This window comes from Apus apus, chromosome 14, assembly GCF_020740795.1.
Source record: "Apus apus isolate bApuApu2 chromosome 14, bApuApu2.pri.cur, whole genome shotgun sequence".
NCBI classification, from domain to species: Eukaryota; Metazoa; Chordata; class Aves; order Apodiformes; family Apodidae; genus Apus; species Apus apus.
Genome location: NC_067295.1, coordinates 10,805,377 through 10,831,522, shown reverse-complemented (window position 1 = coordinate 10,831,522; position 26,146 = coordinate 10,805,377). Strand labels below are relative to the sequence as shown.

At 36.5% G+C, this 26,146-nt stretch overlaps 1 protein-coding gene across 1 annotated transcript in view; it reads right to left on the bottom strand.

The window, feature by feature from the left end:
• Positions 1-26,146, bottom strand: part of LOC127390638 (uncharacterized) — an 81,374-nt gene that overhangs the window by 39,036 nt on the left and 16,192 nt on the right. The window contains exons 10-32 of the mRNA XM_051632471.1: positions 24,188-24,340; positions 22,833-22,977; positions 19,762-19,920; positions 18,934-19,052; positions 17,628-17,909; positions 16,454-16,609; positions 15,813-15,997; positions 14,858-15,040; positions 14,070-14,161; positions 13,764-13,933; positions 13,357-13,516; positions 12,237-12,316; positions 11,015-11,195; positions 9,749-9,940; positions 7,931-8,064; positions 6,811-6,969; positions 5,701-5,881; positions 4,380-4,591; positions 3,217-3,405; positions 2,697-2,836; positions 1,161-1,323; positions 965-1,051; positions 323-457 (exon numbers count right to left, since the gene is read on the bottom strand). Of these exons, the coding sequence (XP_051488431.1) occupies positions 323-457; positions 965-1,051; positions 1,161-1,323; positions 2,697-2,836; positions 3,217-3,405; positions 4,380-4,591; positions 5,701-5,881; positions 6,811-6,969; positions 7,931-8,064; positions 9,749-9,940; positions 11,015-11,195; positions 12,237-12,316; positions 13,357-13,516; positions 13,764-13,933; positions 14,070-14,161; positions 14,858-15,040; positions 15,813-15,997; positions 16,454-16,609; positions 17,628-17,909; positions 18,934-19,052; positions 19,762-19,920; positions 22,833-22,977; positions 24,188-24,340 (3,657 nt within the window). The remainder of the gene's footprint in view (positions 1-322; positions 458-964; positions 1,052-1,160; positions 1,324-2,696; positions 2,837-3,216; positions 3,406-4,379; positions 4,592-5,700; positions 5,882-6,810; positions 6,970-7,930; positions 8,065-9,748; positions 9,941-11,014; positions 11,196-12,236; positions 12,317-13,356; positions 13,517-13,763; positions 13,934-14,069; positions 14,162-14,857; positions 15,041-15,812; positions 15,998-16,453; positions 16,610-17,627; positions 17,910-18,933; positions 19,053-19,761; positions 19,921-22,832; positions 22,978-24,187; positions 24,341-26,146) is intronic.

The window sequence follows — 26,146 nt, the reverse complement described above, 5'->3', positions numbered from 1 at the left end:
TTCATGTCTGAACTTCTATCACAAAGGGAAGGATGCATATAAGCAAATGTATGTATGAAGTTTTACCAATTTTTGCCCAAAGACACTGAAAAATAAATCAAACACAGTAAAAAAAGTATGAAAACAAAAGCACAACGTATTTCTTACAAGACATTATTGATACAGATTATGATTTGATCTGCTGAGATACCTAGGGTCTTTGTCAGGGCCAGGACTTTATTGAACTAAGTTTACAAGCATAAAACAACTGTCATTCTAATGACAATGCAGTGGAAAAGCCACTAAGACAAAACAAAATGCCATAAATTAAAACCAACAATACCTGGAATGAATGAATCACATCCATGTGTAAAAGATGTCTAAAATCTGCCTCACTGGATTTATCCTGATATCTCCCTAGAAAGCTAAGAACATCTTCCTTATTGACCTTCAAGGTAGTCTGAAGCTCATGGTTCACCTGTGTGTTAAGAATGTGATTAAGAGAATTTTATCAGGAATGAACCCTGTATATTATGAAAGATGAGAGAAGTCATCCCTGCATATTATGAAATATGAAAGAGGTGAGAGCTATTACATTGTGGCTCAGAATGAAAAACAAGCAAAACAGGAAAAACACAACTTCACTTGGTAATAAAGATGAACAGACACATGTAGACAAGGATGAGAAATCTGAATTAATTCCTTCCCAGTACTTGCTATTATTAATAATATTAATGCATAGTAATGTTTTAAATACTTAAGCATTATAATATACTACTACACAACCTATTATTATATACTATTATACAAAACATTGTATTAGGGAAGCACGAACCACATCACTACCCTTTGGACTTTTTGGTTGCAGCATTTACATGGTGAGGAACTAAAGATCTACAGCAAGTTATTGTCTAGAGACCTAAACTCTAAATAAACAGGTAATTAATCTCTCCTTCTAACTGAATTTATTGCAAAGTTTACTCACATTTTGGTGACTTTGGGTAAAAATGCATATTTCAACATCTTTGGGGAATAATCTGTAGTTATAAGGATGCATTAAGCCAGCACAAATCTAAAAAAAGTTTGAGAGGAAATGCAAACAATGTAAAATATATACATTAAATCACTCATTTGCTGGCTTTTTGGTATGCCAGATTAAAGGAAATTCTTGCATTACTCACATAGGGGTTTTCAAGTTGGTAACCAAGTGTCAGAGTCTGAACTGTTTCTTCCATTCCATTTACCAAAACTTTTGTTTCCAAGAAATAGTGCTTCTGCTTTTTGTCAACAGTGAACGTCTCCTGCAGAAGGAAGCTCTGCAGAGCAGGCACTTTAAAAGGATGCCTGGAACAAAATAGTAAGTGATTAAGTGAAGTGTAAAAGATCTTAATAGACAATTACAAAAAGAAATCATTCAGAGTTCAACTTGAACTCTAAAATTTTCAGTTGCAGATGCCACCAGGGTGTCAGGTACAGAAGCAAAATACATAGGACCAGGACCTCAAAGAGAGCATAAAGATATCCTTCATACAAACTACACACATTTACCTAAATTTCTGATAAAGAGTTTCTGCCCTGGATTCAGGAAAGGCTTAGAAGAGCATGGGAGAGGGTGATGTTCTAAAATTCTGACGTGTCATCAGTACATACACTTTATATACCTGTATGGCCAAGACTTCATTTCAAACAGGGACAGTGTCCAAAAGCTTTATCACAACTTTGAAAAATCTCACCTGTCAACCACATCTTTTGCTTTCTGTAGAAACCACTCCTGCATGCCAGGAATCCTAAGCAACAGATGTTCAGCCACTCCATGGCTCTTGGAGTAGTCTCCTACTTCAGAGTAATGTTATATACACTTTACTAAATATTTCTGCACGTTTACTTAGTTGGATGTCTTGGAAAAACACCTTTACTTTTATAAGCAGACACTGGACTGCCTCTATACATGTTGAGACAGCTCCTCATTCCTCATTTACGTATTTTGTCCATTGCTGAAAAGGCACCTGACAGATTTTTAGCTATCTCCAAGATTCACTATGCACTCTTGTTGACCCTACTATGCCTCAGGAAAGCTGAGATGTCCCCAGAGATGATCCAGATGTCTCGAATCTAAGCATACATTTTTACCAAGGCCTTCAACCTGTGTTTTGATAACAGGTAACGAAGAGAGACATTTCACAGACAGCCAGTATCTAGAAGCACTGCACTCATTCTCACCAGGAAATGGAAACACATTCCAAAGCTAACAACACCATTTGTTATGCTTTTAAGAGGGATACTTTTGGCTTTAGAATGGCTGTATCATTCATAAGGACTAGAAAAAAATACCTGGATGGCACAGAGGATCAGATCTGGATTTTGGAATTTTTATCACTTCAAATTTTGGACACACCATAAAACCTGCTGTTTTCATGGAAGAAGGCTATACAACCAATAGAGCAGCCAATGAATATGTTGCCACAGCACGCATGGTCTGCTGCCTTTGACAACTTTGTTCACTGTCATTTCAACAGAGGGCAGATAATACATGGATGCAAATAACCAGCCCATGAAGCCAGTGAAGCAAAGTCAGAGCCACATGGGAGGAAGCAAAAGCTTTGTGGATGTGGCACTTTCACTTGGTAAAGCCCAGAATGTTTCCCTAGAGCATCAAGATGCACATTAAATTCAGGCCAAAACATTCTTCAGAGATAGAAATAGTAAGAGTACTGAACCTGAAATGGAGGGTTCCACGTTTTTGATAAAGCATCTTCTCCTTCTTCAGCTGTTCTATCCAACCTTCAAACTGCAGCACAACAGGCAGACTTTTATCATCTCTCCATACAGTCTTCACAGAAAGGTTTGTATTCCTAGGCTGCACTCAAATCACAAGTCCAGAAAAATAAAGGACAATTGTATCAGATTTACTGCATTCATATTCACTAACTTCATGCACCTACATCAAAATGTAAGTAATCACATCTACAGCTCTCTTTCTAGCCATGTAGTCTCTTTGTCCTTTCCTCCCCTGACTTTCTGTATGTAGTTGGTCTCCACAAAACTACATCAAGCAAGTTTTTGTTTGTTTTCTTTTTTAACCTAGTTTTACATCGCAAGTTGTCAAAACAGACAAAAATAGAAGCAGCAACAGAAGTGTTTTGGTTTCAACACTGGCAATAATATCTCTCAGGAAGATGGCAGACCTGAAAAACACAATACTGAGTCCAAGAAATTATATTTGTATTTCCTTCTTACCACTGGCAGACTCTGATAGCTGGCCGTGAAGTTCAGTTCCTGTTGTGTACTCTTTATTTTAATACAGAGAAATTTGGCTTGTTCATTATTCTCCAGATGAATCTCATTCTTCACAAGCTGGTTCCACAGAGATACCATTTCACTGTAGCTATGCAGAACATTCCTCCCAAGGTGATTAAATGTGGAGGCCTAAAAAACAAAGACGAACACATTAGTCTGGCTGAGTTATGATAAATAGAATCCTCTTGTGCCAGCAGAACAGCACAGAGGTGAAAAGAATGCTATAATTTTGAGACTGTAATTGCAAGAACTGTTAGAAATAGCATGCCAGCTTTTCCATTTTCAAAATATTCTGAATTGCCATAAAAGTATCAAAGTTTTTAATCCCCTCTAAGCAAGGGAGAGAGAAAAAGCTAAATAGCTGAAAATAGTCAAATAACACTTTTTCTCATTCAAGGATGTTTCTCATAATCCTCCATAATGTGCCCAAACCAGCAGTGATCTAACAAGGGAAAGCTGCAGTCCAGAATAAAGGAACACCTTAAACACAAACCTCAGCTAAAGATTTAGACAATTGCAGTGGATTCTAAAGGAAAGGCAGAAATTCCAGGTTCTCATCTCATACAGAAGCACGTAAGAAGTTAAGCTTTTTTAAGACATATCTACACTTTGCATAGTGACAGAGGTTTATCTTATTGCCTCATGCACAGCAACTGTGATGGTATCAGTTTAAACCTCCATTCCATACATTAGGAGGAAGCTTAGAATCCACACACTCCAGCACACTGCTTCCACCCAGTGGATATTTACTCATTATAACAATTATCTTGATTATAATTAATAATTTCATAGAACATGAAATAATTCCAGTAGAAAAGACAAGAGGATTACATGAGAACCTGCTATTGAAAGTTCTCTCCCATGTTTGTGGGAGACTGGAGTCATTCTCCAAGTCAAAATGTGACAAATAACCTTTCATGTCACGGGATTGTTTCAAAACACCGACCCATCCAGTGCTCTAGCCTGCAGCAGGATCACCATTCTCTTGCTCAATCTGTTCACATTGCTGAGTGACCTCAAAGTGCCTCAAATTTAAGTGAATGTTGTAATCATTCGGATCTACCATCAAAGCCATACATTATAGGAAGCATCATGTTACTAACCTGCAGGTATGTGGTAGCTGGTGTGTAAATGTGAACCCTCCCTTCCTTTTCATTGCCTTGATCTTTATAGAACAGTTCCACTACAAGATTCTTAATGAAGAGAGCTTTTCCAGTTGCCAGCTCCATAGTCAACAAACAAGCAGAAGGCTGAGGTTGATGTAGTTTGTGAGCTGCATACAGATACAGCCATGGGGTGTCTATATTTAATCCACCTGGAAAGCACATATATTCAAGTTGGCAGAATCATAGAATCATAGAATCATAGAATCCTAGGGGTTGGAAGGGACCTCGAAAGATCATCTAGTCCAACCCCCCTGCCAGAGCAGGGTCACCTAGAGTACATCACACAGGAAGGCATCCAGGCGGGTTTTGAATGTCTCCAGCGAAGGAGACTCCACAACCTCTCTGGGCAGCCTGTTCCAGTGCTCTGTCACTCTCACAGTAAAAAAATTTTTCCTGATATTCCTCTTAAACCTCCTCCTCCAGAAAAGTGAGATTTCAAGCTATCTAGATTCTAACTCCACAACACAGCTGATAAAATGTTGGGGCTTTGGAATGAGGCTAAAATGCTACTATCAACCTATTCTCTTCCAGTTGCCATAATCTCTGGATGTTATATAATGAAATTTATGTCCCTCACTAGCATAACATACTGCATAGTGTAACACATAGGGAGGTCTGCTAACAAAAAAAGAAATTCATAAAGTCCAGTACCTAAATGGCACCAGGAAATTATTCTACTGCATGATTGCAACAAAATGTGAAATTTTGTCCTAAACAGTAAGTTTGTAACAATTATTCACACAATTACAATAACCGCGTTCATCAAAGCTGTTCTGACATATGCCAACAGTGAAATTCAACTCTCTAATATTCTCATTTAGAACAAGATTTGTATATTATTTTGGAAATTAGTTTATAGATAGCTCAGAATGCTTATATATTACAGTCTGCTGAAATTTCACAAGTAGACTCTTGAAATTTTACTGGTCATTTATCAAATTACACCATCTACTCATTAAGACACAGCTCAGTATCTCACAATTATTTTAACAGACACTAAGAAAGTAATGTCCAAATTTTTGTTAACGTAACCTTAGTTTTTTTCACCATAACAAGCAGAATAACAAAGCCACAGCAGATGGGATCTACTGTTAGGAACAGTACTGATTTGAGCAGGAGGCTGGTCTAGATAACCTCCACGGTACAGTATTTCCATGATTCTGTTATACCCATGCAAAACTGCCTCACAAAATCCCAGCAGCAACTGTCAATGGCTGCTTTTCTAATCACAGACTGGAAATGGTTTGTGGTACCTCACCTTCCCACTTCTTCAGGCCATTTCTGGATGCATCTTTCCACTGCAGCCCAGCCACAAATGGCACATGGTCATTATATTGCACCTCAAAGTTGGTGCTGCTCTGCAAATAAACCTGAGAGCTGTGCATGTGCTGTAGCTGGGTTCTGTAATTCACCTGTTTTTCCAGGACTTGCATGGTAAACTGGAAAACAAGTGAAGCAAATTTAAATAAAAGCAGGATCCCTTCTTCAGGGCTAAGTTCACACAGACACACAGTAGAAGGAAGGTCACAGCTAGTGTCTCTGCTTTGTACATTTGCCATTCACTTCATAGCTTTTAATGCACACTGACCCATTATAGGTTGGGATTTCTTTAATATGCATTTGCTACATCTGCTGGAGATTAAAAAAGGAAAATTTCCACTAATTTTTAGACCATTTACTTTGCTGTTCTAAGGCAATAACAGAGAAGAACTACAACTACTAAGAAATAAAAAATTACAGGAATCATTACTTTAGCTTCTGTAAGAACTTTCTACAAATAAGACAAAAGATAACAGGACAAGCCAATATAAATAATTATTTTATTTCTTTTTCTAGCCTGTAGAATATGCTTCAAAAGAAAGCATAAACCCCACCTAAGGCTTTTAATTATACTTTACTGAAAATCAAAACCAAGCAAAAAAAAAAAACAACAACCCCAAAAAGGTCTGATATTGGTTCAGCTACTGCACTCCATACCAACTGCCACCTAAACACTGTAATGTTGAGTTATTATAACCTGCACCCTCCTTCCACATTACTTGAGCAAAGGAACCTTCAGAAATGTCTGTGATCATTCCATATGCACAAACTCTGCAAAAAACACAGACTATGTTACATCCGGGCTTTTTTAGTACTTGAAAAATACACCTACTGATTTTCCTTTGTTCATTTTAAATGTCAGTGCACGCCTGGGTTAAGACCTTACCTAACCCAAACTTGTTTGGTCTGGATATCTGACTTATACTGTTATTACATAACACAGTCAGAGAAAAAAAAAGCCTTAATAAATAAATTAATGCAATTTTTTTCTTAGTTTGCCATTTAAATATTTAAAGTGAAGGTTTTACTCTTCAACAACCATGATTACCTCCATGAAATAACTGACTAGAGATGAACTGGAACTGTTCTTAAATGTCTGGCTGATCAGCAGTTTCTTCTTGTTGTTTATTTCATCCCAGTGTTTTCCATAGTTTACTTCCATCAGGGAGGAAAGCCAAGATGCACTTGCTTCATGTTTCAGGTCAACCTAAAGAACAGAAAACCACCTTTTCCTGTAAGCCATGCTTTCTCCTTCATTCACTACTGTTAACTGCCTGTAGGAATATTCCCAAGTAGCAAGACTAAAGCAGAAAGGGTTGTGAATTTTGCAAAGAAAAATCACAGAATTATAGACTCATTTAGGTTGGAAATGACCTTTAAGATTGAGTCCAACTGTTGACCCAGCCAAGTCCACCTCTAAATCATGTCTGGGCTCAGGTACTTCTGATGGATGCCCTATGGATTCACTGTGCAGCTGCAAAGCCTGACAAGATCTTGCTTAATGGGAAATCCTAACACTTCTTGGCTTCTGTTCAACTTGGACCAAATGCAAATCTGAAAGGATATAAAAATTTTCCTTGAATTCAGAAGCTTATTTTTCAGCCAGCTCTCTGTTCTGCAGGGAATACCCAGTATTAATGGTGATTTGCTTTTAAATTAACCTTTGTCGTCTTGCCATCTGAAATGGAAGAAATTTTAAGAATCTGCTTTTCTGCATGCAAGGGTCACACACCCTGAAATTTCTAAGAAAGCATACAAATATGAACCAGAAACTTACTACAAAATATTGTAAAATGCCTTATTTTCCAGACATAGAGCATTCCTGACTTTTAGTTGTAAGGACAGAACAAGATAAATAATAAACTTACTAATACTATTGTTTCATATATAACAAAAATGTTACAACATTCTGCAGGAATTCTGTGAATTAATACATTAAAAATTACATCACTGGAAAGTTCCACTCTTTACAGCTACAATGGCCTGCAAAAATTAACAACTTGGCTGGATATCTTTGTCTACACAGAAAGCAAAGAGAAATAGGATGAGAAGAGAAAGACTGATCCACAAACAACATGTTGGGTATTGCTCTGTTGAAGTCCCTCAGTGTGTGTGGCACAAGAGTACCCACCACAAAAGTACACAAGGACTATGGTCAGTATCTCTACCTTGTGATTATAGGTCGGAGTCTGCATACAGTGAAATTCATGCCCAATATCAAGTCTGTACACGCCATGTGCATCAGTCTCCACTTGAATCTTTTGCCGCATACTGCATTCGTGATGAAGATCTTTTGCCTCTCCTGTTCAAGTTAAATCACAAAGTTAACCTATTCAAACAAATCAGAAGTAAACTTTCAAAATGTTAATAGTATAAATCTAGTGTTGGCCTCAAGGCTTCTATTTTTCAAAAGGATTAAAGTGAAAATTGTCTGTTTTTACAGATATATACTTGTTGATTTATCCTACGAATCCAAAGAAAAACACACATTTAGTGAACGTGCGTTTAGGAACAGTGAGCTTGTATTTGCTAGATAAGTGATTTACATCTATGAAAACGTTACCACAGTAAAATGTAAGAGACAAGCAGATATTTAAATAATGTAAAACATCTGGCAGCATGTTCTGTAGTCTAAAGGTACTGACCAAAGTTTGTGAAGATTGTACCAACACTGGTTATTAAGTGCATTACCATGAAGCTCAGCTTAGAAATTATCTTAACTATCTCTTCAAGAGCTGGACGCATTTTAAAGACTACAGTCTTATTGTCAAAACACCATTTCTGACACTTGAACTTGTTTTCCATCCTAACAGCAATCAATAGCTTTGCATGTCTGACTACAGACACACTGTGTATGCAAAACAATTTGTAAAATGTTGGAGAAAATGTGTTAAGCATTGTAAATTTTTATTGTTTCCACAAACCGTACCACAAATGAAAACCCTAAGAACAGCCATGTTATGGGCTTTACATGTAAGAGTCTGGGGCTCTTTATTTTATGCTCTATTAAAATTTAAGATGTTTCTAAGTGCAGATAATTGTAAACTGCTGGCTTGTATTAAAAATGGCATGAAAATGATCCAATTATTTAGGTCAATTTTTTTTTTTAAGAAAAGTAAAGGCTCTCCTTAGATGTCTACCATATTTCCATGTTCTCCCAGTCACTTTTTCTTCAGAAGCAATACATAAATAAATCAGGAACTAAGTTTATTACTTAAATGGAATTTTACCTGGATGAAGCAAAAGCTTTTTTTTTTTTTAAATAACTTTAATCCAGCACCTCTACAAGGCATCACCTGCTAACCACTTTAAGTGGAACAGTTGCCAGACTGGATTTATATCAAAATTTAACTTCATAATTACCCAGTTATAGCTAGACATGACCTAATACTGTTATAAATGTTCAAGTATGTTTCTGTTTGTGTGTATAAAATATCCTGATCAGCATGTTATTTTTAGCATAATTAAAGGGTCCCACCTGTGTAGATTTAAGAAAACTTTACTACTCATATTGCTACATACTGTCCCTGAATGTGCAACATACTATATATATATATGATCACCCTATAATGATGACCATGACTAGCTACTGCAAGTGTTCAATATGTTGATATCATTGTACTGATATTCACCGGTTTTGTCCAATAAAACTAAGGCACAGTTCATACATGCAGCCAGGAGAACACTGCCAACTGCATCCTAGAAAGCGTTCCTCATATTGATAAGTGTATATATGCAACCATTCATTTTGTACAAAAACCTGAGGAACACAAATTAATTAGGAGCAATCCCCTCTGAAAAAAGTAATTTTTAATGAAATGTTGGACATGCTTGTGAAAAGCACTCTAAAAAAGGAGGGGTTTTAAGTATGCAGACTCAAGGAGTAAAGTTAAAACATCAACTAAAATCTTTCTTGTTAAGAGAGTGTCCTAATCATAAAGGCAAGGACATAAAAATGCTTTTACTTTCTCCCTTTTTCATTGTACCTAGGAGTCCATATCTTATCCTCAAGCCATGAGACCACAAGCCCTCATGTTGCTGGAGAAGAGCGGTGACGTGTACTCCAAGAACATCTGGAAGGTAAGTCTCCCCTTCCAGTGAGTATTGTCTCAGCTTATCACCAACCTTCTTCTCCAGAAATGCTACAAAAAGAGTAGAAGAGATTATGTCGTGGTAGAACATAAAGTTGTTTTAGCTAATAAAAGGAGTACTACAGTGGGAAAAACACAAATGCATTCAGTTTAATCCCCTCTAACTGAGAAGCCCCACAATATACTCCTTGTATAGTAAACAGAGCTGGATGTTCAGGCTCTTTTCTGCAACTACCTATACAGCCCATAGACAGTATTTCTCAGACATTGCTTAAAGTTTAGTGAAATCAATCCATCCAAAACTGCTTCTAAAAGGAAACAGATTCTAACAGACTGATCTTTTAATTAACAAAGACATAACATGTGAATGTGTGGATATTTACTTCTACATTAATTCAGAGCAAGGTTGTGGCTTCACAACTGATGAACTGGCGCAGCCCAGTTCTCTGGGGATCAGAGTTTGAAATCAGACCAGAACCACTTTTAGATGCACTCATTGGCAAGCCATGTGAAAGCTAAGGATGAAGATTTCACCAAAAGATGATGTTCCAAAATCCAAGCTGGAATTCTGCACTCCTTAAACATTAGTTTTATTTGAAAATATAGCCTAATTCTATACTCTTTCAATGTCTTTGCCACATAGAGACTACAATAAGAAATACTATGGAAAAAATGAGACCCTTAAACTTACTGGTTTATTCTACTGTATTAATTTACCTTTTAATGATTCAATTTTATGTAATAGTAAAAATACTCTTTCTGATACCTTCTCTTACATTTTCTTCTTAGTGTATTTGGGAGGAAAAAAAATATTTCAAGATTTTTAGAATAGGTCTTAAGAGACATGTAGCTACGTATATATCTCCACACTGTTTTGTACTATCAAAAGTGAAAAATAAAGCATATTCCGAGAGCTGTTATTGTTTTGGTTTTTTTGTTAACTAATTCTTTACATCTTATTTCTTCCACCCTCTTCAACAATAAGTAAAAAGAGATATAAAAAAATAATTTATAATTCCTATTATTCTGAAACACGTATTAGTAACAATTTATTATGGATAATAATTTTAAAAAACATCCTTACTGATTTGAAAGGAACTTTAGAAATACACATCCAAAACCAGGCAACTTTTACATGGCAAATACTTATTGTCCTCTAACCTGAAAGAAATGCAGCATCCTTCAATAAATTATGCAGGGATACTGAAAAAGCTATCTTCTTGCCAAGCTGTTTAGTGATGTTTCCTGACAGAATGATAGGACTGCTTTGTTTCACCAGCTTTACCTCCAGCTGGGTCACGTATCTCTGCTCTCCATTCAGAATCTGCAAATCTGTCATTCCCTAAAAACCAAAACATAAAAACCCAAACAAAAACAATCCACTCAACAGTATAAATCAATTAAGTTTTGAGAAAGAAATAGTGTTAAGACTAAGGCATTTCAGAAATTATATGAGAGGAGGAGAGGAGGACCCAACAACTCCACTTCCACCCTCCCAAACATAAAACTTGCTGCCAGTAAATAATGGGGAGAAAGGATGGATTTAGTGAATGAAATCTCTAAGAACATTAGAATATTAGGCCAAAAACTGAAATGATGCTACTGAAAATATTGGCAATCTGACAGTAGATAACTGAATTTAGGTTGGATTAGATGCAAATGCAACAATTTGCAGTCTAGTGTTGTAGTCAGGAGTAAGATCAAGTAACTCTTTGTTGAAGTATTACTTTGGAAAAAAAAAAAAAGTAGACATTATTCATGTGCTCACAATAGGAAAATGCAGAGTGTTTGAGGCCCACGTAAGACAAGGCATCCTGCTATGGCTATCAACTGCATAAACAAAAATGCCCGTAGAGTTTTGATTATGAACTCCCACCTGCATTTTTCTTTATTTTTCCATTCCAGAGTTCAAACATTGGCATTCTCTTGCTTATTCCCCAGCGTTAAAAAAAAAACCACCACAATGATTTTGTGATATAAAGAACAGTATCTTAAGAGATTCTTACATCTATAGAGTCAACAGAAGTGAAGAAATTAACCTGGGCTTACTCAGAGTCTTTACACCTGGTCAGAACACAGGTCCAAAAAACCGTGTGATGACACATACACATAATGAGCCAAAGTCCACAGGAGTCAATGTGATCTTCTTTACTGACTTAACACTGGAAGCAACCCAAAGGTTTTGAGTATATGTGAATGTGGAAGAAGTAGCTTTAGATTACTTGCAGAAGCCATGGCTTAAAAGCTTGTAAACCACAGCAATTTAGCACTGAGTCTATATAAAAAATAAAGAGAACTGATAATGTCCCTAACGGATTGCTCACAAAACTATTTTTTCAAGACATATGTTTTCCATTGCTTTTCCATTGCCTTTGCAACTTACCTTAATGTAATATACATCTCGGTCATCTACTATCAGCTCCAGGTGTCCACTTCGTGAATTTTTAGAGCACTCAATTCTCCCTTGGACAAAAATAAGACTGTTTACTTCTTCTGGATATACACTGCTCATATAACATATGCTGGACATAAAACTGTACCAAACTGATAGTTGCCATGGTTGTGAAAAATACATTTACTGAATAAAACATAATAAACATCAGAAAAAAGTTTGCAAAGGTATTGAAGCATCCTCAGAATACACATCTCATTTTCAAAGGACAATCTCAGAACACTAATCCAGAAGAAGGATCAAAGCTGTCTCCAATAAACTACCTTAGTTCTGGAAGTGACTTATACACCTTCCTTCAGGCCTGTGCTAAAACTTATAAGCTGTGTTGTGCTATGGAGCTATTTCATGAGCTCAGAACACTGTGCAGCCAAAGCTTCACACACTGTAGGTAAATTTTCCATGCAATCCACTTGAAAAGAACCAGGATTAAAAAAAAATAAAAATCTGGAGAATTGGAGAGACAAATTCTAAGTATGTGATATGGTAGAACACATCAAAACAAAACATCACTTGACCAGCATGTCAAAGAAGGTGAAATACATTGTCTATATTATTACCATATATTTATCAGTTTATATCTCATCAATGTGCTTGTTGATTTTGTTTTCTCTATTACACTGTGACTGAAATGTTACTTTTTATTATAAGGCACAGCAATAGCATAGTCAGTATTTAAATGATTTGGCAACAAGCAATTTCAGATCATAACTAGCAGAATGCAGCAAACTAAAATTCAGGAATAGTAAGGCCAGTTCAGCACATGCAAAAGATGACACAACCATCCATTGTGTTCCTTAAACTAAACTTAATATATACAGCTTTCCTCTCTGAGTTTGTGAACCAGGTACTGAACCTCTGACTGTGCAAAACTCTTAACCAATATGCAAAAACCACTGGGAACGGGAACCAGTAAATGGAATTACTATCACATAATAATGCAGTTTTAGCATTAGATTAGTGACTGAACTACAGAGATATTGATCTTTTCATTCTAATGAAATTCTCCTAATTGACATTAACTGATGATCTGGTTCTCAGTTGAAAAACCTACCATTGATGTCTATTTTTTTTTTAGGTTGTATAAATTGGATTCTGAATTTCTTCTGTGGGATACTAAAATTTAGGTCAACACCAACATCCCTTTTCAATTCTGACTTCGGAGTCCCAATGAAGAAATGAAAGACAGCTTCATTTGGGATCCATGAATTCTCCTAAAAAAACAGGATAACCACATTTGCAATCAGCACAGCATTTACAAAACAATTTATCACACTGAGCTACATTATATAATCATAGCCACCTGCACTGCTACAATAATTTTTCACCTATCTGCTTTTGAAGATTTCTAATTTTATAGACCTTGAAAGTCAATTACATTGGAATATACAGGACTGAGATACACCATTCTTTCATCAGTACAATTACCTAAAGCCAAAGTAAAGCATATCTTAATGGTACCTGAGAAATATAATTATATGCAGCTTCCACAATGTACTGCTGCAGGCCTCTGTCTTGCTTAGTTAATGTGACAGCCACTCTCAAAGGTCCAGTAAAGGGGAAAACCAAACCACTAGCTGGGTCAGGATAGGACATTTTAGAACACAGCTGCCAGCCAATAACCTCAGACACTGGTGGAAGACAACAGTTGAACATTCAGTTAGAACAACAAACAAAGAAAACATGTAAATGAACACTGCACTGATATTGCACTGGATATTTCAGGATGATCAAGCTTTCTAAGACAAACAAGATAGCTAGGCTCACCTTCCTTCCTAGTGCAAGATCTGGTTTCTGTGTGGTCTTGCAAAACACCTATATCTTCTGTCTCATCCACCACAGTGAAGTAGAGTTTAGAGCTACAATCAAGAATTTCAGTCACTTAAAACCAATTATTCTAAAGTTACAGCAACACTTAAACAACATTTTCTGTTATATGCCATCTTTTCCCAGGTGGAAAAACCAAGAAAGATTAAGTTCTGCTAAGGTCAGTCTACATTTCTACTTAATAGCACTGATTTTTATCCACTGTTTCCATGTTTAATCTGTCACTATCTTTTTTGTTCATTTAATGCACAATTCAGGTTAGTAATTATTTTGACTTTCACTCTGGTCTGTCATCTATCTCAGCTGACTGAAACAGAATTATACCAGTACATTTCCTAGAGTCCTAAGGGAATAAATGGTTTAAATGAGAAATCTAGAGCCTCTAAGCTCTTTCCTGAACTGCATATTCTATGGTACTGCAATGTTCCAGATTATGAGAAACAGGAAGAAACAACAACCTACATTTTGTAAATACTTCATTTATGTATTGCCATGTCTAAGAGGCACGTAGTTGACATGTTGTTCACCATATGTCATCACACTAATTACCTCAGTGTCTTCTACTTGGACTTCTATCACATTTAAAAGTCCAAAGAAAAACAAAAGCCAGCAGAAAAAAAGAGCTGATAAAATATATTTCTTCTCTGTTAACGAGCCTGACAGTTAAGTTCTGAGTCATGAAAGTTATCAAAATTACTCTTAAAGAAGATTCCCTTGGTTAATCTTACCCGAAATTAATAATCTCCATAGATTCTTCTGGTGTGTTCAAGAAAGCTTTGACCTCTTGCCCTTTTTTTACCTGGATTCCTCCATCAAGACTAGTAGATGTCCTCATTCCTGTTAACCAGCTCAGGCCAGCTTGTCCCAGAGTCCCCACAGTTCCCATTTGGACAGAAAGCTGGACAAACGCACTGTTGAAAGATTCAGATAAATACTGTACTATGAAAAGCACCTTCTTTTTAAAGTACTTTGTTTACACCATAGGCAGCTCATCCTCATCAATTAACACATCGTATTTGATGCTGTAACACAATATATTCTAACATTAAAATAATTATGATAATTTTGTTTCAGGAAATAACTGAAAAAAGTATATGTAAACACACACACATTTTCTAAAACAAATAAAATAATAGTTTTACTATATTTCTTATGGGATTTGAACCCAGACTTCAGCATTGAAATATCAGGGAAGGGAAAATGATTGAGTATAATGGTGTAAGTTTATCTCTGTCTACAGAGCACGTAGTGAAGTTTAGTAAAAGTATGCAGCATCTATAAAAAGTTACAACACCCTGGTAAGGAAACTCTGGGTTAAATCATCCATTGGCTTGTAGATCCATAATCTGTAATTGCATGTCTGATCCTGAGAAAAATCCAAAATGCCCATCCTGTAACAGGTAAAACATTTAAAAGATCATCTGCATGCAAGGATTTAAGAATTTGATTTAGAGCCAGGAGAAGTGGTCAGCTTAAAACAGAACTGCAAAAGTTTAGCAATGGAGTTCAAAATCAGACAGACAGGATGGGAAACCACTGCTGTCCTTACAGCATAGCAACCATCCAGCAATGTGAGGAATCTCCTAACTGGTTAAAATGGACATTCACACAAAACTTTCACATCAGGAATTGCTATCTGACATCAGGAATATGTGAAAGTGACACATTTGCAGCAGTTACTACCTTGGCTTGATATATCCATTCAGAAAGAAATTTGACTGTTGTTTGAAATTTGCATTCCCTTTGATTTTGACATTGATTGCTGCTGAGGCATTAACTGCCAGCTGAACAGGAAAGCCTGAAATTGATGGAAACTGTAGTTCTTCAGTGGCCAAACTCAGCCTTTTATTAAACTGGACTTCTTGGCCCTATGGTAAAAAAAATCCAAAAACCAAAAAAAGGTAATTTTAATTTGCATAATAAAGACAGCACTCAAAAATTTTTACAGATACAACTATCCATTGCATTTATCTGCTGTGAAAGTGTTTTTGCCTGAGCTGATTTGGGAAATAGGGTAGAAAGCAGCCCCAAGGCTGCATCTGGCCAGGGCATGAGTTAGACACTAGTCCTACTCCAGCTAAAGAAAGAATAATTTTTCATTTAAGCATGCATGGATTTAAATGAGAAAAGCAAGGGGTAAGAACTATCAGACAACAAAACAATTTATTGCCTACTGTACTGAATGCTATTTAAAACCAATATATATCAGTTCCTTTTGAAGTCCAATTTAGAGAAAAAAGTAGTAATTTTTATCTTCTACAAATCTGTCAGAAAGTAGTTTCTCAAAGCATTTACTTTCAAATAGAATAAAAGTTTCCTTTTACCTTCAGAAGTTTGACAGCCAGCTCAGCCAGATTTAAAGAATAATGTTTCATTTGTTTTCTTAAATCTTCACAATCCAAGAAGCTAAGTTCATTTCCAAAGATTTTCATACTTAGCTCACATTTCAGCACCTCCTTCCTCACCATTCTCTCAGTGAACTGACACATGATAAATAAATCAGGAAGAGAATTATTGTTTATATTCATTTCCTTCGAAACTCGCAATAAACAATTCTTCACTGCAGCCAAAGTTACTAGGAAATAGACATTAGGCTCCCTTTTATAAATATTTCAAGGCTGCTTATGATGCTGGATTAGTAACTGTTCTTTCCAGGTAACCTTCATCTCCATACCACACAATCTGACCTTCACTATGAACACGGGTAATGTCTAGTCCAAAGATGACTGGGCAAAAGGTGAAATATTGCAATACATACTCACAAACAGATGAAACCCTGAAAAATACAACCTCAATATAAGATTATGGCTGCCAGGATTGCTAAATAAACTAAGAAGTAAAAATTTTACATTTTCCCTCCATATCAATCAATGCAACAGGAACACAACACAAACATGAGTTCACACTGTAAGAAGATACTCTAAGACATGCTCCAAAAGGAGAAATGGGCGAATACAAACAAAATAAATCATGGGCCCCAAGCCTTTCAGATAATATATCAAGAATTGAAGTAAATTCCCAAAGCTTTCCTGTTACATACATAGAACATGGCTCTCTCCAAACATGGGTAAATTCACAAAGGCTTACTGTAACATCTGACAGGAAACTGGGAAGTCAGATTGCAAACAGCATGACTCAGGAACTTAACATCAAGCAACTGTTTACAGTGCCACAGAAGTCAACAGACAAAAGGACAAGAGAATAAAGAGGATCAGAGCTCAAAATAATGAGAGGAAGTCCAAAAGAATAGGCAACATACTCCCTGGCTGAGAGTCACTGTTTCGAGACAATAAAACAATCTGAAAAACTAAAAATCTGGCTCTTTGTTGCTTTGTATTTTATGCAGTTGTTAAATTCTCTACAATAGAGTGGAAGAAGTTACACAGGCTTTATGCAAAGGAGTCACATCAATATAGAGCAATTGTCCAATGCTAGATGGGGCCGTAAGTCTAACCAGGGAATTTAATTAATTTTTTCAAGATCTACAGAGTAAGTTACCTTTTTGACTAACTCACTCATCTTATTGTACTCTCTACCAGAACAATTCTGATTAGCTTTTCTCAACTTTGGCTTGCCAGACTTTGTCACAAGATGATCAATGGGGCTATATCGCTTTGAAGACAGCTTCCTCTGGTTGCCTTTTCTTGATGCTTCCACTGGGTTTTCTGCCTTGTGATTTCTTTCATTAGTGTTTGCAAAGAAAGGGTCACTGAAAGTAGCAGACTTGTGCCCCAAAATCTTCTGCATAAGAGATTCAGCATTCTCTAGTCGTACTCCAACCTAGGGGAAAACATACAGCACTGACAAGCCTGACAACAAGATAGACAAGCTCTATCCAGTTCTACAGGCAGAAATTAAAAAAAATACATCCAGACACTACCTTTAAAGTCTCATACAAAGAAAGATTTGCCATACAAGATCGCAGTGGTCTATGACGTTTAGTATCCTACCTCATGCAGCATCCAATACTGGATACTTCACAGTTAAATCTTTCCAGTAAAAAGTCTTTAGTTTGTTGATTATGTGAAGCTCAGTACAAAATAAAAATCCTTTTTTATTCACGTACTGGTTGTTTACACCATGATGGGATAGTTTGAGCTACTCTCTTCTAAGCATGTCCCAAACAGTATTTTGGTTGGAAAATAGTAATGCACCCTTTCAGTGCTCCTGAAACAAGATTCTGTTTAGCAGTTTGACTAAAGTATTATTACTGACACATAAATTCAAGGTATATGACACTGAAAAAATATTTTATTCCCTTGCAAGCTTAAACTTGAGATCTGAAGGCTACATTAAATTCTTTCTTTCACATACTCATATGCCAAATACTGCTTTCTCTTAGAGGCACAGTTAAAGATGATGAGGTTGCAGGCAGGCCATTTAAATATCCAAAGCACTGGATGCCCAATAGGACTAAACCAATGACTTCAGTTAGGTATATACAGCTCTAGCTCTTGCATTAAAAGAACAGCATACCCAAAGCCAATCTGTAAGTCAATCAAGAGAATCTTACTATCCTAAACAGGAGCTAGAAAGCACTGACCTTTATCTTTCTTTTGAATCAACACGAGCTGACTGTAACTTACTTGGCTAGTGTATGGTACTATCAGAGTGAAAAGGGTTTTATTATGACTAAGTCCATTACAGAACAGAGTTGTTGGTCTGAGGCAACTTGCTGTAGCAGTGACAAGCATATCTTGCTAAGGGAACTACAGCAGGAAAATAGAAAATATTTCTTTTTACTTCAATACACCAAGTATCCCTTGACTATGGGGATTAAAAAAAAATAAATACATAAACTTGCCTCCAGTAGATTTATAGCCTGCCCCATGAGGTGAACAGTCAAATTTGTCATAACTGATCGTGGTAGAAAAGATGCAGGAGAAAAGACCACTGATGCTTCCATGTTTGCATCTGCACTAGCTGCAAGAGAAAATACCAGGTGTTTGTCATTTGGAGATCAGCTACTCTCCTATATTTTGCAAGTCTCAACATTCTTTGGAAAACTGTGACTCTGCTTATAAAAAAGATGGTGAATAAAATATTAGGTCAACAGGTGAAATTATAAAATTTTATAGTATACTGAAGACTTGAATGGACATCAATGAAAGCGTAACTAACACTAAAAGAAGAGCATTTACAATACATACTGTACACAAATGCACTGGAAGAGACAGACAGAAAATCAAGATTTTACTCTGAAAAAAATGATCTTTTTCTTTTTGCTATGAACAAATTATGAGCAGACAAAAACAAGGAAGAAATTAGACTGAATCTTTTCTTACTTCAAGGAATGTGCATGAATCAGAAGAAAAAAAATACATCCCCCATTGCTGCAAAGTAAGCTCACTAAGGAAAGAATTAAAAGTCAGTGTTTTTAAAATAATTGCAAAACTTCACTGGCTCTTATTCTTTTCTCTCACAAAAGGCATAGTATTTGTCTTGCTGTAATCACATTTTATATACTCCAAATAAGGACAGAGCAGAACCAAGCCTTAACTAACCTATCTGGGTATTAACAGAGTTATAAAAATTAAAATTCCCTGAAGCAACATGTAACAGATCAGAAAAGCCATATGGAATTTTAAGAATCCACATGCTACAAAGCATCAGGTTCTAAAACTTCACATACCTGAGTGAAACATGACATCAGAATATGAAGAGTATTTCCATGTCTCTTGGTCAAAATCTCTGCTAAGAATTTCATCAGGAATAGAATCTCGAAGGTGCTCCTTCAATGGATCATCTGTCTCCAGGAGCTGAGAGAGGTGACTCCAAACAAAGGAGCCCACTTAAATTAAACAAAGAAAAGTGTTTGGAAATTAGAGAAAAATTAAAAGCAGCTTTAAAGACTGATTCAGGGAACCTTTTTATTTCGTTATACCAGAATTAATCCTAAACCATTTCCCTGTCCACAACAGCATTCACTTTCAGCACCATTCAAATCAGTCTAATACACCTATTTTTACCACAGTCAACTTAATTAAATATTGTCTTATTATTTCCCACATGGCATGTGAGAGGTTATTCACTCCCTAGTTTCATTTATGTCTCTCAGCCAACCTAGGCAGGCAAGGAGGGTAAGGTTAACCTACTTATTTACTGTTTGCAAAGGATCTTCTATACTAAATTCAAAGGAATACTGTGATAAAATAATACAAAAACAAAAAAACCCCAAACAGTCTGGGCAGCTCAAATACTCCTGAACTGTTTCTATTTCTTCTTCAAAGAACATATACTACAGATTTCTTTAAAAGATGGTTTTAAACTTTAACTTTTACAGCACCACTCATTTCGGTCTTGAAAATCACCGACCCAGTGTAGTGAAACAAACAAAATAAGTCTGGAATAGACAGCAAGCACCTGAAAATCTTAAAATAACAGGTAAAAACTGTAAGCAAGAATAAACAAAGCCTTTTAAAGACAAGCATTAAGCAGCTTTAAATATAGGGAGGTCTATTAACCAGATGCCCTCCACGAACACTTGACAAGTGATGGCCAACTCTTCTGAGGCTTATAATGGAATTACAGGTGGTCTTGTAAAAAAAAAATTTTTAATTGGCAATAAAGTTTCCTTAAATAGAGCAAACAGATCATTCTAATATAGACTTTTTACACTGTGCAATGCACAATGTTTTCAAAAGCACTGGACATGTATGTGCTGTGCTGCTGGGGGCAAACATTTCCATGTCATTTAGTCTGGTTTTCAAATAGCGGTGCTTTTTTTTTTCTCTGAAGATAAAAAGTATTAGGCTCCAGTGCTAATTCAATGCACAGACACTGAATATCAATGTAACTGATTCTTTCACAATACAACTACTTTCTTCATACTGCTTTCTCTGAATGCGGCAACAAAAAAATGTATATGCATTCTAGCCTTCAAAGGCACTTGTTAGCCAAAAGTCCATTAAACTAATTATTTAGTTGTTACATCAACCAACAACAAAGGAAGGAAACAAAATTCATGAGTACAGCATTAAATTGTTTAAAACATACAACATTTTGGATGGACTTCAGCTCCTTCATAAATCAGACAATTTATTTTTCCACATGGAGCCACAGGGAAGAAAGCCACAGTATTGACAGTATTTTGCAGGATGATGCAATTTCTCTCTGTCTGACCTCTAAGCCAAGGGGAACAAGCCCACTCCAAACCACCAGCCACATCATCAGGTGAACACAATGCTGAGCCTGAACTCATAATCACTGCAGGATATACTGGTCTGGACCTAACATCCTGATAAAATGGATACATGGCTTCAAATTTAGAGCTGGCTAGGATCCAGATACATCAGAGCGCAAACAGAGCCTGCTTTCATCTGCCTGCAAACAGCCTTACAGATATCCTTTTCATATTTGCTCCTTCTTGATGGACTTAAAAGCAAAGGATTAGTCTAGAGGCATTCTTTGTTGAATGGAGTGGAAACATTTAGAAAAAATCCCTCTTTCACTCAAAATACGGGATCAACTTACACATCTGTGGGCTTTGATAATAAAGAACTGATAGGATTCTGTTCTTTTATAGAACCTACAGTTTCATTTCATACTAGCCCAAAGAGCTTCTCCTTCAGATAAGCTACTTAAATAAAAAGACTATTTTTAAACGTAGTATTGCAGATTTTCTACTTGTATCAGTTCTCAATTCAGTCTCCCATGTCATTAATCTGACTCAAATCAGACAAAAACTGATCATGGAACCACAGACTCAGGAAGCATAAACTGTTAGTAATTAAAACATTATACTGATGCTAACCTTTTGCCAAATGACTGTTACACCATTGGCCAACTAAAATTCATTTGGATATATTAACACCCCTCACAAAGTCCTTCTCACAAGATTCCTAACACGGTATGTCCCAGATGCCACATTTTGCTTTTTCCCCATGTTATAAACAGTTTCTTCTTTTTGCCATTAGATCCATAGCTGTCAAACTCTGATCCTTAGCGAACTTTCAGTTGACCTGAAGACTCACTTCTGGCACAGTGATGAGGCACTTCCCACTAAGCCTTGATGCTAACTGCAGGAAGCCTCAAAGTTCTCAGGTATTTTAAATCATCTAAACAAAAATCTTCAGATCCACTTAGTTTCTGTCTAATGCCATCTTTAAAATACTGTCTTCAATATTAAAACCAGATCAAAACTGATGTAAAATAACTTCAGAAGAGAGCACCAAAGAAAGACCATGGTTGCAAGTCCTTATAATAAATATTTGTGTTAACAAAAGTAAACAAATTGTAAATGTGGAATTTAGGAGCATCAAAAAAGTAATTAAGAAAAAGTTTACTTTGTACCTGCAGCTTGCAGTATTTTTTTCTGCCATCTGCTTCTTTCTCAACATAACAAAACATAATTTGCAGCTACCAATTTGTATTTCTAACACAGTAAACATCAAAGATGTTCTAAGCACCTCTCTCTCAAGAGCATTCAGCTCTTAATGAAATATTAATTCAGCATTCTTAATGAAATGTTGTCAGTAGAGGGAACTAATTCTATGAAGTCATGTCTTACTGACCATTGCTAAAATAACAGTATCACAATTCCAATACAAAATGTGGCCATCACACTGGCAGTCTTTTAAAAGCAACCTACAAAGTATTAAGATTAAATAAAAAGGTATATAGGTTGGTACCATTACACCTGTAAGATAAATGCTACATTGAAGAATTAGGAACACATAAGACTTCAGTAGTTGCTTGGCTAACCTTGACTGGATGTTTCTTTCAGCAAAGTCTTTTGTACTTGTTTAAATAACTCTTCATGTGGACATTTCATTGCTGTATAATAAGCAGCAATCCTTATTTCCACATCTTCACTGGTTGCTTGATACAGCTGAACTAATACAGCACTCTATGAGAAAAAGATAAAGAGATAACCAAAATATAAGGAAAAACAAAAATACAATTATGATATTTACTCCCCTAAAATACCTCACGTTTGCACTTTGAGGTGCAGGAGAGTTTTCCTTTCTGGAAGAGATAGCCATTGCTTTAAACCTGAAAAAGGCAATCCATGCTACATGTATACAAATGTGTGTATATATATATATATATTTTCTCTATACTACCTCATCCTCAAATTTTGAGAAGTGTCACTATGGCCTGAATCTTATACTAATTTATACAGAAATACCTGCAACACAGAGCATCACTTGCTACCACTACTGTGAACAATGGTTTTGTTCCACCACAGGGGAGAGTTGTTCTATTATATTTCACACATTAAATACACAAAATTACTCCTGGTCTCAACCAAAGGAAGGACTGTAACAAATGTATTTTGTTCAATACTTCCCCAGTATCAGTATGAGTTGTTTGGTGAACTGCCAGGAATTAAGACATTGGTCATTGATACTAGTAACATTTCTATTAGGATTTAACACCTACAGTTGACCCACAGGGTGCCAGTTTAGCAATTCACGTGCTAGACAATGATGGGTATGACAACATACAGGCTTCATACTTTCAACAGGTTTAATAACTGTGAAACAGGCAGATTATGCCGATCCATGCTGTGATTAAATTTTAAAAAGCCATAGAAAATACTTCTCCAAGTGCAAGTTCATTTGAAACCTCCTGTTATTTTGGAGCACGACTGCCAGCTTTGCCCAGGCTAGCACTCCTGGCTTTGCCATTCTTTTTAAAAACCAGTTATTTCAGATAAATAAGTTGTGTGCGTTTTTCTGTTAAACCATTAACAAAATGTTCTAACTATGACAATGAATCACAGTAAGCCCCTCACATTAACACTTAGCATTTCAGACAGTAAGACAGTGGAATAGACTGTAGGAAAAAATCAAGTACTGTGGGTTTTCAGCCATAACCCACACAGACATAAACCACTCAACTGAAGTAACTTTCAAAGAAGTAATAAGCAGTCACTGGATGTGTTACCCTCAACCACAGTACTCCATATTCTAGGTCCATTCATTGGCACGCTTCTACCAACCTCTCCATGTTTACACTTGTTCTTTTTTTGCTTCCATGTTTTATAACTATTCCGGAAAGCGAAAACTCTGAGGCAGTGCCAGGATGCCATCAGCTGGCAATAAACCACTTACCCTGACAGAACAGGGAATGCGCCTGAAGGCCTGGATAGCAGCTAGACGAATTTCAATGGGATTACTTTTTAGGGAAGCACAGGAGCTCAAAACAGGAGCAAGTGAAGCTGCTGCCAGTCCCGCATTTCCAATGGCTTTCAACACCAGCTGCATCTGGAAATACAAAGCAAGGTAGAATAAAAAGCTCTCCACGTGTTGTCAGCTGTACATAAAATTTTACTGCATTAACATTTTCTGTGCACAATTTTTTGTTTTAAATGATTGCTGATCATTTGGGGTGTTTACTGCAGCCTCTGTTGTTCCAGCTGTACTCAGGCTCTAGTGTAAGAACAAGATTCACATGAATACAGATGGCTGTTCAAATGACATTAGCACTTTTAAGTAAAATCTGGCTTACACCTGGTGGAATAGAAAAGCATTTTTTAAAAATCACATTGCAAGGGATAAACAGAACTCTTGGATTTGATGTACAGGAGAAGTTTTTCTAGTACTTTGACATTTTGTTCCTTTTGATCATAGATATTTTGAACTTTTTGTGATTCAACATGGTGTTATGGACACAATAACCAATTTTAAATAGTAATTTGTCAACACATGACAATGTCACCAGTTTTCTTCACTAAACATACAGGAAACCTGTGCAAGTTCAGGACCCAGAAAGCCTGCTACTTCTGAAAAATCAATGCACTGTTAATTACAAGCTCTGTGTTAAAGATTAGAGACCAGGGACTTCAAAGCAACATGGAGCCTGGTTTCCCTACAAAAAAAACAAACTATCCTGAAGCCAGCACATTTAAAATGTTCAAAAACCTTCCACAATTGTTTGTGTCACAGACTCCATTCACTGTTCATCTGAGAGATCAAGTAGGAGGTCCCACCTACTCTGCTCTGCATATCCAGTAGTCATAGTCAGAGATACCTCTCCCACACATCTGTACACCCACTCACTGTTATTAACTCTTGACATTCAAGACACTGCTCTTCATTCATCACACCAGTGTGTTTCCCCAGTAAATTACAGAACAGTATTCAAGAAACTAATGAGACTTTCTCACTGTGCCCCTCTCTATTAGTTCCCTGTTCTCATTTACTCATCTCTTGACTAATTTTAATCAGATTTTTTTGGAAGACAAAAAGGGTTAAAACCCCTGCAATTTTCATGACAAAAGACAATTGGGGGGGCGTACTGATTTTGGCTGGGATGGAGTTAATTTCTTCACATCAGCCCTTATACTGCTGTGTTTTAGATCTGTGATTAAAACACTCTTCATAATACATCAAAGTTTTAGCTATTGCTGAGCAAGGCTTGTGCAGCCTCAAGGCTTTCTCTGTTTTTTACTCCACCTGCCCAGGGAGTAGGCTGGGTGTGGGTAAGAGGCTGAGAGGGGACACAGCCAGGACTGCTGACCTGAATTTACCAAACACAGTAGAGACAAGAAATTATTGCCCTTCCCCACAGAGGAAATTTGCAATATAAACTGAATGTTTGCTTCATTTGGTCAACTGCTAGCAAGTGGGCATGTATAGTCATATACACAATCCTAGCTTAGAACTACCCATATGGCACTGTCCTTTCCCACCTGGCAGCAAGGGATGTAAGAGGAAGTAGCAAGAGATGAGATGCTCAAGTCATCACGCCAGTCCCACAGACTGTTAAACAGATAGCAATATCGAAATCAAAACTTCTCTTGAAAATCCCACCCTACATCCATCCTTGGGAACTTAAAAGGCGATTTGATTTTTTGAAATACCTCTAAAATCTCCATAGAGACCAGTGAGGCACCTCTGGAAGATATGAAACCCCTCACCAGTACAGTGATGTCTCTTCCCAATGAAGAGCACAGACTTGAAAATAGGAATAGATGATGTATCTTTTTTCTAATTCATATAAACTCAAACCATGTAAAATCCTAATCGTACCAGAATGAACTAGGTAGTTTTATGCAGCACATAGTAAGA